Source organism: Electrona antarctica (genome assembly GCF_951216825.1).
Source record: "Electrona antarctica genome assembly, chromosome: 7".
NCBI lineage: Eukaryota > Metazoa > Chordata > Actinopteri > Myctophiformes > Myctophidae > Electrona > Electrona antarctica.
Window position 1 is genome coordinate 19,502,474 of NC_136812.1, and position 16,153 is coordinate 19,518,626.

The 16,153-nt window shown below is 43.5% G+C and overlaps 1 protein-coding gene across 1 annotated transcript; it reads right to left on the bottom strand.

The window, feature by feature from the left end:
* Positions 1-1,803: 1,803 nt before the first annotated feature.
* On the bottom strand, positions 1,804-10,393 carry hapln4 (hyaluronan and proteoglycan link protein 4). The gene is made up of 7 exons (XM_079505894.1): positions 10,040-10,393; positions 8,856-8,994; positions 7,500-7,689; positions 7,215-7,387; positions 6,005-6,120; positions 5,252-5,438; positions 1,804-3,096 (listed from the first exon to the last, which is right to left on the bottom strand). Exons 1-7 carry the CDS (start codon positions 10,046-10,048, stop codon positions 2,708-2,710), a joined length of 1,203 nt encoding a protein of 400 aa, XP_079362020.1. The 5' UTR covers positions 10,049-10,393; the 3' UTR covers positions 1,804-2,707.
* Positions 10,394-16,153: the final 5,760 nt, after the last annotated feature.

The window sequence follows — 16,153 nt, forward strand, 5'->3', positions numbered from 1 at the left end:
TGACAAAAACGGTCAGCAGTAAGTATACCATGAGTTGTAGTCAATGGAGTGAACCTGCCAGACCACATGTGGACAAAAAAATCACAACAGTGTGAAGTGAGTGGTGCAACTCACAGTGTGGGGGTTTCTGGGGGGGGGGTTCCAGACCCACAGGAACACACCCAGGGTGCCGGCCCCGCGTCCGAAACGGTAGAGAAATGACAGAGTTACCATGTGGGGGTCCCCAGGGGTGTGTGGGGGGGGAGTTCCAGACCCCCAGGAACGTGGCCAGGGGGCCGGGCCGGTTCCGGCGTGCCGCCCCGCGTCCAAAATGGTTGAGAAATGACAGAGTTACCGTGCGGCGGTCCCTCTACTGTACCCTCTACTGTACTGTACTGTACTGGCACACCCGAAAGCATCATATACAGTTAATATGTGCGTGTGTGTTTGTGTGTGTGTGTGTTAGGTTGCGCACAGGTGGTGAAAAACAACCATGTTGTTTTCGTGCTCATACCCAGCTACCCAGCCACCCAGCCACCCACACACATAGCTCCGTAGGGGAGTGGTTGCACAACTCAAAAAGAAAAAGAGTTATACCATTCATCATCGGAATAGTTATGAACATTATAGGTCCCACTATCAGATGATATATCAGATATCTGGTTCTGGTTCTCTGTACCAAATCTCCACTTCAAAAATAAATAAAAAATCAGTTCAAAAGGGGATTAAGATTCATTTCTATCTTATCTCAGGCCTATGTTCTGAGATTGTGACCTCTGTCACAGATTGATGAATGAAATAAGAGCACCGTCATTTTTGCACATCACATTTTTCATGAGCTATTAAAAGTGTATATTGTGGTCTAAATAAAGCACATGCAGCCCACGATTTAATCAAGGACGTGGTGTTTTCTTTTTTTGTAGTGGAGCTGGTAAAAACATTGTGCCCACTGCCCAAGTGTATTTTGGTGTGTTATTTAGTATACAGTACAATTGCCTGAGTCATATTTTTATGGTTTTCAGAAAAGATGAAATTAAAAATCCCTGTCAGACAAAGTCATCTAGTTGACTTAGGCAAAACAAATGTTTGTGTCTTTATTTAAGTCAAAACGTTGACTTAAAATGACTTAGCCAGAAAGTGATTTTGGAATGTAATAAGCATTCGGATTCTGGCTGCACAATGAAGCAGCGGTATTAGGAGAGTAGGTAGGCAGAAATGTCATGTTTGACCAAAACAATTACTTGAGCAATTATGCTGCTATGAGGCTAACGCTACAAAGCACGTCTGCTTGTAAAATAATATGTCAGCAGACATGTATAATTGATATAGGAGCCCTCACTGACTTTGTGCTAAATTTGTATCTAAATACAAAATTAATTTCAAGTGGATTTGTATCCCTTTTGTACCTTGACAGCTGAATATTTTGATTAGGATACTGTATCCTAATCTAAATGTTAAGCCGTCAATGCGATCTCATTTGCTTTCCTCTTGTATGAAGACATCTTTGAAATCAAACTGTTCAAGGCATCTGATCCAATGCAAATAAAAAACTGCTCCAGCTAATCACTTACAGAATAGAATGATTATTTCATGTTGAAGGTTTTGCCTCGACTTGGATGATTACAGGCTGCCAGTTGCTATGATTGGATTCCCCTGAAATAAAGGTTTCAAACAATGATGACTCATGTGCAAATACACTTGAGAGATCAGATACAGCAAAACACTAATTACAGGAAAAGGACAGTATCCCACATCGATTAAATCAACAAATAATCTCGAGACTTTATTTATTCTACAATAAACATTCATTCATTTTCTATAGCCCTCAACACATTCAGGAATATAGGTCATAGCAATGCATTAATTTAATTGTACTTGTTCTATTTGACAATACAAGCAGTGTAGTGCAACTGATGGCCAAGGCAGCACAGGCAATTCAGTAGATGAGGTAAAAAAAGCGGCAATTGCAGCTAAGTATTTATGCTATTTCAGCCCCAGCGACAATTCTCAAACTAGAACATGCTTGCTTATCCTTAAATGACACCTTTTATTAGGATACTACATTATCATAAAATATAACTATCTATAAATATGTGCAAATATCTGAGCAAGTGCAGCGTATTGTTTTTGTTACTTAGCCTGTAAAGCTATGATAATGTGTTTGCCAAGTCTTAGTGAATGAAAAAAGGATCATTGCATTGTGCCAGAGGGCTGTTAACAAAACATGGCTTCTAGGTATAGGCAACATAACTCGGCACGGTCAAAACATGTAGAACATCAGAGCTTTACCATACAATCACAAATTCAAATATGCACATACATACTCATTATGTAGCTGCACAGACAACTACCTTACATGTAGACATCTACATGTACTGTAAACAACACCTTCAAATATTACAGTCTTTATATAATCTTATGTGTACTGTGCCTAATATCCAGCTGCTGTTCAATCTTCCATTTTCCACCACCGGTTTTGTGAACTCACTGACTCCTTAAGATGATTGACCGAATGGAGACAAAAGGCAAATCACCCAGATACAGACGTCACCATTAATTTCACAAGGCCTCGCTTCTCCTCTCCGACAAATCTGCAAATGAGCACATCTTGTCAAAGTTGTCAGTGAGTATTTTATTTTAAAAGCGATGAATGGAGACTGGCTGCTAGGCGACAGTTGCTGCAGTAAAATCTAAAATTCTCTCCACCTCCTGCTCCCCGTCCCTCAAATCACACACTGGTGGCATTGATGGGGATGCTGTTGCTGCTCTTCCTCATTGTGGAGATCTCTGTGGGGGGCCTTGTTGCTGGGAAACCACCTGCTGCCTCCTGTTTGGTCTTGCGGAAGCAGTAAACTCCATAGAGTCTGAACTTCTTATCGGGGAATCCCAGGTGTCGGACGCCGGGTTGGGGCCCTCCACAGCGGGCGCGAGGGTTGACTATTGGATAGCGAATGCTGCCATCTTCCAACCAGCCGGCTTCACAGCGGTCAAAAAGTTGTATCTTCCAGGCAGCATACAGGTGACCTACTTTGGCCACCACTGAACCATCACGAACGCATGCCTTCACAGCCTCTCCATAGTTCACCTTCTTAAAACGTTTCAGGAAGTACACTTTGCCTGAGAAGATAGGGTTTAGGGAGAGGTATGGAGAGATTATGAACAAAAGTCTATTTAGATTGGTTCTGAGATGACAAACAAAGTTGACAGAGGAAAATATGTTGTACAACAAGACAGGGTGAGGCAAGACAATTAAGGCAAGTGAGAGAGAGCAACTGAAAGAGAGACACTGATAGAACGCGGAAGTCTCAACCAAGCCCCCAGACTTCCACTGAAGTGAATAGCGGGGGCGGGCCTGTCGCTCCTCATCCGCTCTCTAGATATATTATAACTCTATTGGTATCAACCCAGAGTCTGTAACGCCACAGAAAAGGGGGACAGGGCCTGGGCCGTGGCTCAGCGGTCCAGGCACCTTGGCCGGTAGCCCAAGTCTGGCAGCGTGCCGCGGGTTCGACTCCCGATCCCGACGGCCCTTACTGCATGTCACCCCCCCCCCCAATCTCTCTCCCCATTTCCTGTCAGCCTACTGTCTGTCCCTCTATAAAAAATAAAAAAGCGAAAGCCACAAACAAACATTTAAAAAAAAGAAAAGAGGGACAGATGCACAACGGAGACTGTTTCACCTGGCTGTTAATATACGTGTGACATTCTAGTTTTAACTGGACTGTACTGTACTTCAGCATACTTTCTCCAGAGATGGGCAAAGACTAAAGTAAACTATCCAAGAACAAAAAGCACCTGGTCTTTACCAAAAAATAGCTATCATGAAAATGTGCCTGCAGCCTCAGCCTTGCACTGCTCCACTATTGATTTCTGCTTGTTTGTGACTGGTGGCTGTTAGAGAAGCAGAATATTGTCTCATATTTCCCCTGGGGCCATTCAGTAAATATCTTCCAGCTGGACCAAACTATAGTGTCTATCACATCCACTCTGGAAGCACAGCAGACTGTCCACAATAATTAACACACAAGGGAAGTATGAATGCTTGTATAATTATAGGGTCTCTAGCACAATACCTTTTTTCTTAGGATAGAGAGAAAACATAATGGTGCTATTTCTCTTCTCCAGTTTAATTTGCATTACAAAATATTGTTTTGTAGTACAAAAAGGAATAATATAGTTTTTCCGTCTTTGTCTTGGAATACAAAAATGGTTTCGCTTTAGGAGAGCACGCATGAAGCTTGAAGTTATAAATCATGTTGTTCTTTTCCAAATTGAATGTTTGAAATTCCCCGGCAACAAATGGATCATTCTGTCCAGAGACTTTGTGAATGTATACTACCTTAGAGTGAACAGCCCCCAGAACTTCAGCTACTGTAACTTTCATTGCCCCAAAAACTAAATTAGACAGCCTCCTATTTTCTCCACTTTTAGCTAAGGTAGAGTGTCTGAATAAAACGCTCGTAGCTGTTGTGTGAATACAATGTAAATCAAAGGCCTGTAAGATAAAAGGCTATGGTCTGCACCCAGAGGACATCGTGGCTCTCCTAGCAGGGCAAAATCAACACGCCTGATGTAAATCCAATGGCCCAAGGCCTGTTACATCACATACGGAGATCAAGGCATTCAGAGATCATATTCCCATATTCCCATAGATACATATATGATCTATAATGCAACATTTATGCCCAACTGTTGTCTCATCTCCTCCCCCCTCATAAACTTTGAGCTGGAAATGCTGAATGCGGGGCAGGATATGTGTTCGGGAGAAACTTCATTCAAGTATTTGATAGAAGCATTGAAAGTGTTAGGGGCCGTGTCGACAGAAAGCTGCGTTTTTTCCATCTGCCAGCACATTTCAGCCATGCATTTCTATGGTAAAGATGTGCTTGAGCGCACCTCTTCCTTGCGCCTCTCATCGCATTTCAGCGTTCTCAGCATCCAGTGTTTTTTTTTTTTTGCCGGAGTGCTCTGGGCGCCTCAAGCAGAAAATTGTTCAACTTTTGGACGATGAGTGCCGCTCATCAATGTCACTTGCCTAATTATGCAGAGGGTTGGAGAGACACAACTACAGTGATTGAGCAGAGGCATCTCATTCAGTGCATGTGTAGCACTCTAGACATGATATCCAAAGGGCTCAGCTGCAACAAACAAAAAACACTTTCTGTGGACACAGCTCGTTTCAGATCTTTTCACATGAAAGGGAGTACAGTGCTCGGCGCACACGCACGCACGCACACACACACACACCCACACTGTCCTTTATGTCTCTCACCATTGACATTGGACGTGAAACAGAAAGCATCATAGCGTTCGTCCTCCTTGTGCCTGTAGCCATAGTTCCGTACACCAGCTGGGGAGTCCTTGCGCCCACACTGCTCTCTGGGGTGTGAGATGGGGTATTGGACTGAGCCATCTTCCAGCCAGCCAGCATTACACCAGTCCAGACCTTCTAGCCAGGCCTGTGGGAAGGTTAATATGGACATGGAAAGGGGCAAAAGAACTCTGTTCATCTAAGTCCCAAGTGGTCCAATAATGCAGCAGCCAGTTAGGCAGCTGCTAGGTTGAGGATTCTGGCATTAGTGGCATATTAGTAAATATTAGAGAATGTTACTTTACAAGCTGATGAGTAGATACTTAAGTTGTTGTTGTTGTTTTACAGATGGTTTTCAGAAAATAGGTTTCTTAATCTTGTATTGATACGGGTACAGGCTTTAGTTTAGACATACTATTGGTCCGACTGTCATTGACAACCTACCTCAAACACTAACCTAACCCTAACTACAAGCACGGAGCAGCACATGTTCGCCCGTTGTTACTGCATGTCGGGACGGTCTGTTGGTGTGTCTAATCTGTGTGTGCATCCAACTTTACAAGCTGATAAGTAGATACTGATACTGTTTGTTTTTTTACAGATGGATTTCAGAAAATAGGTTTCTCAATCTTGTATTGATACTAGTCTCACTTCAACATATCTCACTTCGTCAATATCTCCAAATGTTAACAATTTGGTTAAGCATTAACTCACCTTGTGCAACTGGGAATGAGAGGCCAAGATGGCATCCTGCTGTTTACAGGCCTCTTCAGCCTCGTGGTAGTTGAGCTTATAGCGCCCCACGCGGGGGTAGTAAGGGAACACCACTCCTGCAGGAGCAAAAAGAAAGGCTGATAGTACGTGGGAGAAGGAAAACTACACCCTTTTATTTGACAGCATCATGTTTAACAGTCCTCGTTGTATTCGCCCGGCCAATAGGCCACGAGGTGTGTGTGTGTGTGTGTGTGTGTGTGTGTGTGTGTGTGTGTGTGTGTGTGTGTGTGTGTGTGTGTGTGTGTGTGTGTGTGTGTGTGTGTGTGTGTGTGTGTGTGTGCGTGTGCGTGTGTGTGTGTGCATACACTCTCCCAGTAGGTCAAGGGATGCCATGTCATATTATTCAGACAGCCCATTATTTCGACGTCCCGGTGGTCTGACCGGTCCCATTACCTAACCCTAACCTCACACCAACCTAACGTTTGAATAATGGGAGGAATTATAAGTGGACCCCAGTCAAGGAAGACACTCCACAGTGGTGCTATACCAGGCTGTTTTGCATTTTGGCCAATAACTTGGCCAAACTTGATTTAGCTAACTAGCGGTCGCTAAATCAATGGGAGAGAAGTCAGAGAACCCAAATGAAGTCCCAACATTTTGGCTGGATGGATATGGTTTCCCTGAAAACTCTGAAATTGTATGTGTGTTAGTGATACTGCAGGGAGTGGTTCTGATGGCAGCTGACCCCTGAACACAACAGTGTTAGTGATACTGCAGGGAGTGGTTCTGATGGCAGCTGACCCCTGAACACAACAGTGTTGGTGATACTGCAGGGAGTGGTTCTGATGGCAGCTGACCCCTGAACACAACAGTGTTAGTGATACTGCAGGGAGTGGTTCTGATGGCAGCTGACCCCTGAACACAACAGTGTTGGTGATACTGCAGGGAGTGGTTCTGATGGCAGCTGACCCCTGAACACAACAGTGTTAGTGCCAAGTTTGGTGCAGAACAGAGTGTTGGTGCGCCTCGCAGGTCTGCATGATGTGTTTGTGACGTCCACCCTACCGCCCGGCGCCCGCCCGCCCGCCCACCCGCCCACCGTCGGTTGACCCTCTAGGCAATTCTAATATAGGATTTTCCATATTTTTGATTACAAGCATAAATGCAAATAGAACTTTTCATATGTATACCAAAAAGCCCTAATCCTCACCTTCCAGGTCAAGATTGACAAATCCCGTGTCATCCTCCATATCATTAGTGATTTCACACTCATAGCGTCCATAGTCTTCTAGGGTAACGTTGTGGATGATCACAGAGGCATCGCCTGGCCCCGCCTCCTCCAGAGACAGACGGCCTTTGTACGTTCCATATACACGTTGCTGCCTGCACAGCACAGCATCAACTTATTGACCTTATTTGTTTAAATTCTACAAATTTAAACTTTTGACTTTGTATCGTATAGGAAAAATAAGCCAAATTAAAATAGAATCTTTACCTTCCTAGTGCCACAAAGACGTCCTCAAACTGCAAAGAGTCTGTCACCTTTGTCCACTTGATGCGGATGCGGTCAGGATCTGTGTTCTCTGGTTCATGGCGGTACCGGCAGGGCAAAGTGATGGAGCCTCCACGGTGAGTGAGAACCTTACCGGGGGCTGTCTGCACGATCACCTCCCCTGTATCATCCTCTTTAAACAGGGACAGGGAGGTGGTTACACAGTACAATCCTCAGTGTTAATGTAAGTCAGTGTACAAATGTAACCGAATGGACCCATTTGTACACGCTCTTAAATGAACACTTTTGATTTTACTGTCACAATACTTGATATCATGATTAATAAATGACTTGTGGTGGACTTGTGTGATTTGTCAGTATACGAGAGTTTTGAGAGTTCATGCCAATGGCATTAATTGCTGGACATGTTTGAATTGTTTGTGATCAAAGACAGAATGCCTATGGAATCTCTATGTAACATCTTAATTGATACTAGCACAAAGTTATACCTGAAATTGGATTAGCTATAAAGATGTCTAATCTAGTTTTGTCACATTAGCACTGTCTAGCGGTAGCTAAATCAATAGGAGAGAACCCAAATGAAGTCCAACATTTTGGCTGGATGCACGTAAGATTACGTTTCCCCATCTGAAATTGTAACCTGCCCTCTGAAGAGACCAAATTGCTTTGTGTGTGAGTGATACTGCAAGCAGGGTGCGATGTGTTTTCAGTTTGTGGTTGGCTCACTAACCCAGTGGTTTTCAAAACATTTTGATCCATATGGTTCCATTTGTACACTCTCAGAGTTACAGACCCCCCAAATGAACCCTGAGGGGCCCTGGGCCCCACTTTGAGAAGCACTAACTAACCACGAAGGCTGTTTAAAGAAATCCTTCTTACATGATTTGAGCATTTGAGCTTCAGGCAGTAGGCCTACCACTTGTCGACCAGTAGAGTTCCTATAGTTTCTACCTGAAGACAGGGTCTAAATTTCTCAATAGAAGTGCAGGGAGACCACCACCTCCACCCACTGTAGAAATGCTAGTTATATGGTATTATATGGTAACATAAATACAATACAAAGAAATTACGGTAAACACATGAACCCTAACATGATAACATCCCTATGCTGGAATTAACATTCTGCAAAAATAGCAGATCTACAAGCTTAGGTGTCTCATTGTGAGCTTGTAGATCGGCTATCTTCAGCGAAGAGATTTGGTGTAGCATAGGATAAGTTAGTGGGCCTAGGATTGATACCTGAGGGTCAAGGAAGTAGGGTTTAAGCGGTTAAGTAAACGATACAAACAAATCCTTGCTGTTTGCCATCTATAAGAAAGAGGAAAAAATAGATTTTACCGAGCACGTGCACCACTCTCCTCCTTCCCTTTTCTGTGTTAGCTGGTAGGGAGGTCACTGAGAGGGCAAAGGTCAGGGTGATAAGCATGAAGGTCAAGGATGTTGCCCCGAAGGACAGTGGAAGAGGCTGACGGGAGTGCTGCAGAAAGGGAAACATCAGAGAATGATGTGAATCATATATGGTTATTGGTTACCGAATGTGGGTATTGAATCAATTAAGTAGGTTAGGGGGTTCTTCTTGACATTATTAAATATAAAATATGTAGGCTATTCAATGATTACTTATATTGTTAAAATGACAGTGTTGTATGAAGAATGACAATTGTGGACAGGACCTCACAATTTGGCCCTAAAATAATGTCTTTGGCCAATAACCAATCATCATAAATGTGTGTCTCTATTATATTATTATACTATTATATGTCTTAAGGTCCTGCAGTAGGTCTATCTGGGTATGTTGTTATTAACCAGACATGGTAATGACTAGAACAGAGTAGACACAGGTAAATGTGAAATTTGAGGGCACTAATCCTGGCCAGCTACCCATTTATATCTGGGCAGTGACAGTGTGTTATGGATGGGGATTATTATTTTTATACCATGCAAGTGCGCCAAGCATGAGTGTGTGTGTGTGGGAGAGTTTTGACCTATAATTTAGCAGCATTTGGCAATGCTGCATGAACCCCCCCACAGAGAGAACTACCTCTGTCTACACACACACACACACACACACACACACACACACACACACACATCGAAGTAGCCTATACTCCTATATAGGACACAACACTGACTGTTGGCGTTTGTTTGTGGGCTAGTATAGTGTAGGCCTAGATAACGTCACAGTCTGAGGCAGCACAATCTGGATGCAAATTAGCTTACATTATTGTTTATGTCATTGTTTGCATAGACTAGAGGCTAGCCTCTAAAAACCATGCAGTAGTGTATAGTTGACCATTTTGACCACCAAACATAACGCACAATTACAACAAAAACAACCCTAATAGGCTACACTGCATGTGTTCACATACCACAGTCAAACAACAATCCTGCTGCATAATCTTATTATCATGGCCTAATATTTTCAAGGTTGGTGCATTCAATTCCATACGCAGTATAAAAACTGCATAATGCGCCGTAGATATCATGTGAGCTAAACCATTCGACCGCACAAGTCAACTTACCATTCTCATCAGAAGGATTGTTGTTGCCTGAATGTAGTAGTTGTGCCGCGGTGCGTCGTTCACTTCCAGACAGGTTAATGACGCTGTGATGCTGCTGCTGCGGAATCAGACCTCAGCTCATCTCCTCCTCCTCTCACTTGGGGGTTTTCATGTCCCATTACAGATCCCTCGCAATGCAGGGGAATCACAGCGGGCTTGGTAGATCCCAGTAGTCAGTGAGTCATGATGACGTTGCTTCGATTGAACAAGTGATCGATCGCACACACGGAGCGTATGTTTGATCAGAAACACGTCGTTTTTAACAGGTCACTCACTGTCTGCTGGTGCTGGCGTATCATTCCGACCGCGCAGCAGCTAAGCAACACTGCACACCAGTCCCCTTTAGTTAAATCAATTATTGCTTTTCAGCTGGTCTATATGTAGGACCGCGATCGCGTAAAAGCAACAAATACTTCAAAAGAAGATTGATTGACGAAGTAACCTGATTGTCGTTTTGTTTTTGTAGTCTTTATATACCGCCACGCTGCCTGTGCACCTTCGACGGGGGATTAGCTCAAATGGTAGAGCGCTCGCTTAGCATGCGAGAGGTAGCGGGATCGATGCCCGTATCCTCCACTTATTATTTTCGTCAAGAAGTTTATAATTGTTACGGCGGCCCTTATTTGGATATATACTGTGATGTCACACCTGAATAGAGTTTACGTTTCGTATGAGAAAGTCGCCCCCCCCCAAGCTATTATCATCATCAAACACCTCATCAAACATGAGGTGGATGCTGGCAAATACTGCGGCATGGTCATGCTGGACCTCCAAAAGGCTTTTGACACAGTGAACCACTCCATACTGGTTAACAAGCTTAAAGCAATTGGTTTCGATAGCACATCAGTGAGCTGGATGCAATCCTACCTGGAGGGGAGAGAACAGATGGTGGAGGTGAATGGAACACTGTCCCCCCCCCCTCCCAGTGAGCTGTGGCGTTCCACAAGGAAGCATACTAGGGCCTTTACTGTTCCTAATATATGTCAACGACATGACTTCAGCTTGTGACTGCAACTTGTTCCTGTTCGCAGATGACTCGGCACTGCTAATCTCGGACAGGAACAAACTGCAGGTTGAAAAGGCCCTCAGCTCTGAACTCGGTAGAATCTGCACCTGGCTCGCTGATAACAAACTATCTTTACACCTGGGAAAAACTGAATCCATTCTCTTTGGATCTAATAGTAATCTCAGCAAGGCAAATGGCTTCTTGGTTAGAGTGGGTGACAATGTTATCACACGTAAAGATTAAATTACCTACCTAGGTTCCATCCTGGAGGCTAATCTTTCCGGTGATAAAATCACCAATGTAATCAAAAAGGTCAACCAAAGAACAAGATTCCTTTACAGGATCTCCTCACTGGTCAACAAAAACACCTTGAAGACCTTAACAGGAGCCCTTGTACAAGGTTTCTTTGACTATGCATGCACCTCCTGGTACCACAGCACCTCAAAGGCCCTTAAAACTAGGCTCCAGACTTCCCAAAACAAACTGGTCAGGCTCCTACTTGACCTCACCCCCTGAACCCACCTCACCCCTGCCCACTTCGACAGGCTGGAATGGCTTAGGGTCGACGAGAGAGTACAGCATCTTGCAATGGGTCTGGTCCACAAGATTCGATACACCACCAAGATACCCATGTACCTGTCTAGATACTTCCTTAATGTTAACGAAGTCCACACCCACAACACCAGAGGGAGTGCAACCAAACCATGTACAACCCAGATTCGGCACAAACAAGGGACTAAATTATTTTCGCTCCTATGCCAACAAAATGTGGAACGCCCTACCAACAGTCATTAAGACATGCGAATCCCTTGACTCCTTCAAAACCGCTCTCAAAGGGCACCTACGGACGGCTGCAATTCGAAACTGGCCCCCGTAAACCTCACTGTATAGGTTTATTTTCCCTTTTTACCTCCTTTATGATGAATTCCTGTTCCTGTACCAGTCCCCTTTAGTTAAATCAATTATTGCTTTTCAGCTGGTCTATATGTAGGACCGCGATCGCGTAAAAGCAACAAATACTTCAAAAGAAGATTGATTGACGAAGTAACCTGATTGTCGTTTTGTTTTTGTAGTCTTTATATACCGCCACGCTGCCTGTGCACCTTCGACGGGGGATTAGCTCAAATGGTAGAGCGCTCGCTTAGCATGCGAGAGGTAGCGGGATCGATGCCCGTATCCTCCACTTATTATTTTCGTCAAGAAGTTTATAATTGTTATGGCGGCCCTTATTTGGATATATACAGTGACGTCACACATGAATAGAGTTTACGTTTCATATGAGAAAGTCGCCCCCCCAAGCTATTATCATCATCAAACACCTCATCAAACATGAGGTGGATGCTGGCAAATACTGCGGCATGGTCATGCTGGACCTCCAAAAGGCTTTTGACACAGTGAACCACTCCATACTGGTTAACAAGCTTAAAGCAATTGGTTAGGGTCGACGACAGAGTACAGATTCTTGCAATGGGTCTGGTCCACAAGATTCGATACACCACCAAGATACCCATGTCTAGATACTTCCTTAATGTTAACGAAGTCCACACCCACAACACCAGAGGGAGTGCAACAAACCATGTACAACCCAGATTCGGCACAAACAAGGGACTAAATTCTTTTCGCTCCTATGCCACCAAAATGTGGAACGCCCTACCAACAGTCATTAAGACATGTGAATCCCTTGACTCCTTCAAAACCGCTCTCAAAGGGCACCTACGGACGGCTGCAATTAGAAACTGGCCCCCGTAAACCTCACTGTATAGGTTTCTTTTCCCTTTTTACCTCCTTTATGATGAATTCCTGTTCTGTTCTGTTCTTTGGCTATAGAAGTGTCTATTTGTACGTCTCTAAATGTTTTGATGAATTGAACAAGGTGGACCCTCTTGTAAACAAGTGTAATGCTTTATTGGGTCGTCCACTCACAGTTAACAGTCTTTGTATTGAGTTGTGCTTGAAATGTACTGTAATTCTGCAAACTGTTAATAAATATTTCAATCAATCAATCAATCAATCAATCAATCAATCGTTAAACTAGGCCCGACGTAGGCTATTTGTTTGGTGAAAGATCACAGTTCAAAGAAATGGTGTGTTAATATTGTTAATTGTTGACACCTGCACCTCCATTACACTATTAATGTCACACACCCCCTAGACTAGCACCCCCTAGACTCGAGGCAGCTTGCGTACCGGTACCCCAGTTTGAGACTCCAACTCCCTGCTCTAGACTTATTAAACTGGACCTGAGTTGGTTTGTGAGCCACATTAGATTGTGAGCCTGTATATCTGCTATTTTTGGCTAACATTCCCCTCAGAATAATGGATGCTGGGTCAGCTTCAGCTCTCCAGGGCTGACTGACAGCACAGCTGAGCAGACAGCTGCAGTAGGATCCCTTGTGAATTCCTTCATGGAATTACAGAGCTGTTTGGAAAGGGCAGATTTGATTTAGAGATTTATTCACACACACAATGCATTTCTAGCATGTGCAAGCTAGGCCAATGCCACACTTCAGCATGAAAAAACCTGCTGAGTGAAATTGAATTAGATAGATCTCTGTCTGTCTGTCTGTCTGTCTGTCTGTCTGTCTGTCTGTCTGTCTGTCTCTCAGCCACTCTCTTTCTCTCTTCCCTTTTTGATGTTTTGATGGAATCACGCTCAAAGGCTTAAGACAGTTTCTAAAGCATATATTATCAGCGTATAGCGCATGTGCATTTATGCAAATAACAGCATCCAATTCCAAACCTCCAAACCATCATGCATGCTGACAACAGTTTCAACATTTGCCAACCCCCTTTCATGATGATATATTATTTGTTTACTTGATTCATGCTGAGATGCAAACCCCACATCCCTACAAGCATTTGTATCTGTCTAAAACAACATTTACAAAGAAGCCTTTCTTTGTATTTTGCCTTTGTGTCCAATTATTTGTTAAAACGAGAAGAAAAAAGGCACTATCCATTTTTACTTTGTTGTGGGGACACAATTGTATACAAAACAAAATCCCCCAAAAATGTGTTTTGTGTATTTTTTTACAGAGAGAAAGTTCAACACAGATCTACTAAGTGATGCATAGCAGCATCACTGAGTAAAAAAATCACACCCATGTGAAGTGAGCGGCGCTAATATATTAAAGTCTAACTCATGTTGATTAGGTGATGTAATGGTGATGTAAAACAAACAAAAAGGTACAAACACAAACATTGAACGCCATTAACAATAAAGAGACAATATGACATGAGGCAAATTACTCCCGCCCTGGCCTCCCTCCACTGGCTCCCAGTCAAATTTAGAATCAATTTTAAAATTGTATTATTTGTTTATAAAGCCCACCATGGGCTGGCACCACCATACATCTGTGAGCTGCTTCCTCCCCGGACAATCCTAAGCCACTTCAACTGATCAGGGGCTGTTACCCCCCCCCCCCCCCTTTTTGATTTACATCAAAAGGGCATGTGAGCTCAAACCCACAATTCAACATTTTGGTTTTAAGATGTTGATATTCATCCTTAGGACCCCAAATCACACCTTAGAAAGCATGAGTGTCTATTTCAAACAAAGTGTTTTTTGACTGGGGGGTCATATTTTGACAGCAGGAATTGCCTGTCATAATTTGACCCCCCAGTATTAGGATGTATTACAGGTAGTAAAGTGCTGCCTTGAAATATAGCCTATTTATATTTGATACAGAGGCTGGGTTGTTTTGTGTCCAGTAGCTCCAACACAGCCTCACTCATGCAAATCTAATAACTTCTTTGACTAGACAATTTAACACAATAAGCACAAGGAATTGACACTGCTGATTATAGTAAAATTCCAATCACAGAGATTTGTGGAGAATTAAGACAGAACGAGACCTCTGAGCTGTGAATGTTGTGCAACATGACTCAAGCCGAGGCAGCTCCAACTTAGGTCTCACCGTCAGAGTCAGGAGCGCATTCTTTTATCACAAACAGGAGCTTTTCGGTGGTGATTGGAGAGGCGTCCTCTTCTAAGGTCCCCCTGTCCTGTGGTGTCCCTCAGGGTTCAATTCTGGGTCCACTGCTCTTTTCAATTTATATGCTCCCACTCGGCCAGATTATTCGCAACCATAACATACATTTTCACTGCTATGCAGACGATTCCCAACTATACATCCCACTCAAACAGAATGATGCAGACAATATACCCCGGATCCTTGCATGTCTCTCAGACATTAAAGGCTGGATGAGCCAAAATTTTCTCCAGTTAAACGAGGCAAAATCTGAAGTCCTCCTATTCGGCCCCCCAAACTCCACCACCCTCATCCAGACACAGCTAGGCAGCCTAGGAAATAATGTCAAAACCTCAGCCCGAAATCTGGGTGTGTTATTCGATTCTAACCTCACTTTTGATGCCCAAATAACTAAGGTTGTACAGACATGCTTTTTTCAGTTAAGAAATATCGCCAGAATAAAACCATTCCTCACCTCTACAGATCTTGAGAAAGTAATCCACGCATTCATCTCTTCACGTTTAGACTACTGCAACGCCCTGTACTCCGGACTCCACAAAAAAGCCATAGCCCGCCTGCAACTAGTGCAAAATTCTGCAGCAAGATTATTGACCAACACCAGGAGGTGTGAACACATTACGCCAGTACTGGCCTCCCTGCATTGGTTGCCAGTACATTTCAGAATTGATTTTAAGATTTTATTGACTACTTTTAAAGCTGTGCGAGGGCTGGCCCCAAACTACATTTTAGCTATGTTACAGCCCTACGACCCCACACGTACCCTCAGATCAGCAGGCAGGGGTCTACTGACTCCTTTTAAAACAAAACACATTACCACGGGTGATAGGGCCTTCGCAGCCCGGGCACCGAAACTATGGAATGCCCTACCCCAGAACCTGAGGGATGCACCCTCAGTGGCTGTTTTTAAAAAACTTTTAAAAACCTTTCTTTTTACACAGGCTTTCCCATAGATAGCCTGTTTATTGTTTATTATGTGGTGTTATGTTATTTTATTTATTGTCCGTTCAATGATTTAAACAATGTTTTTTTGTTGTTGTTGTTGTTGATTTATCCTACAAACGACCTCTATTGTACTGT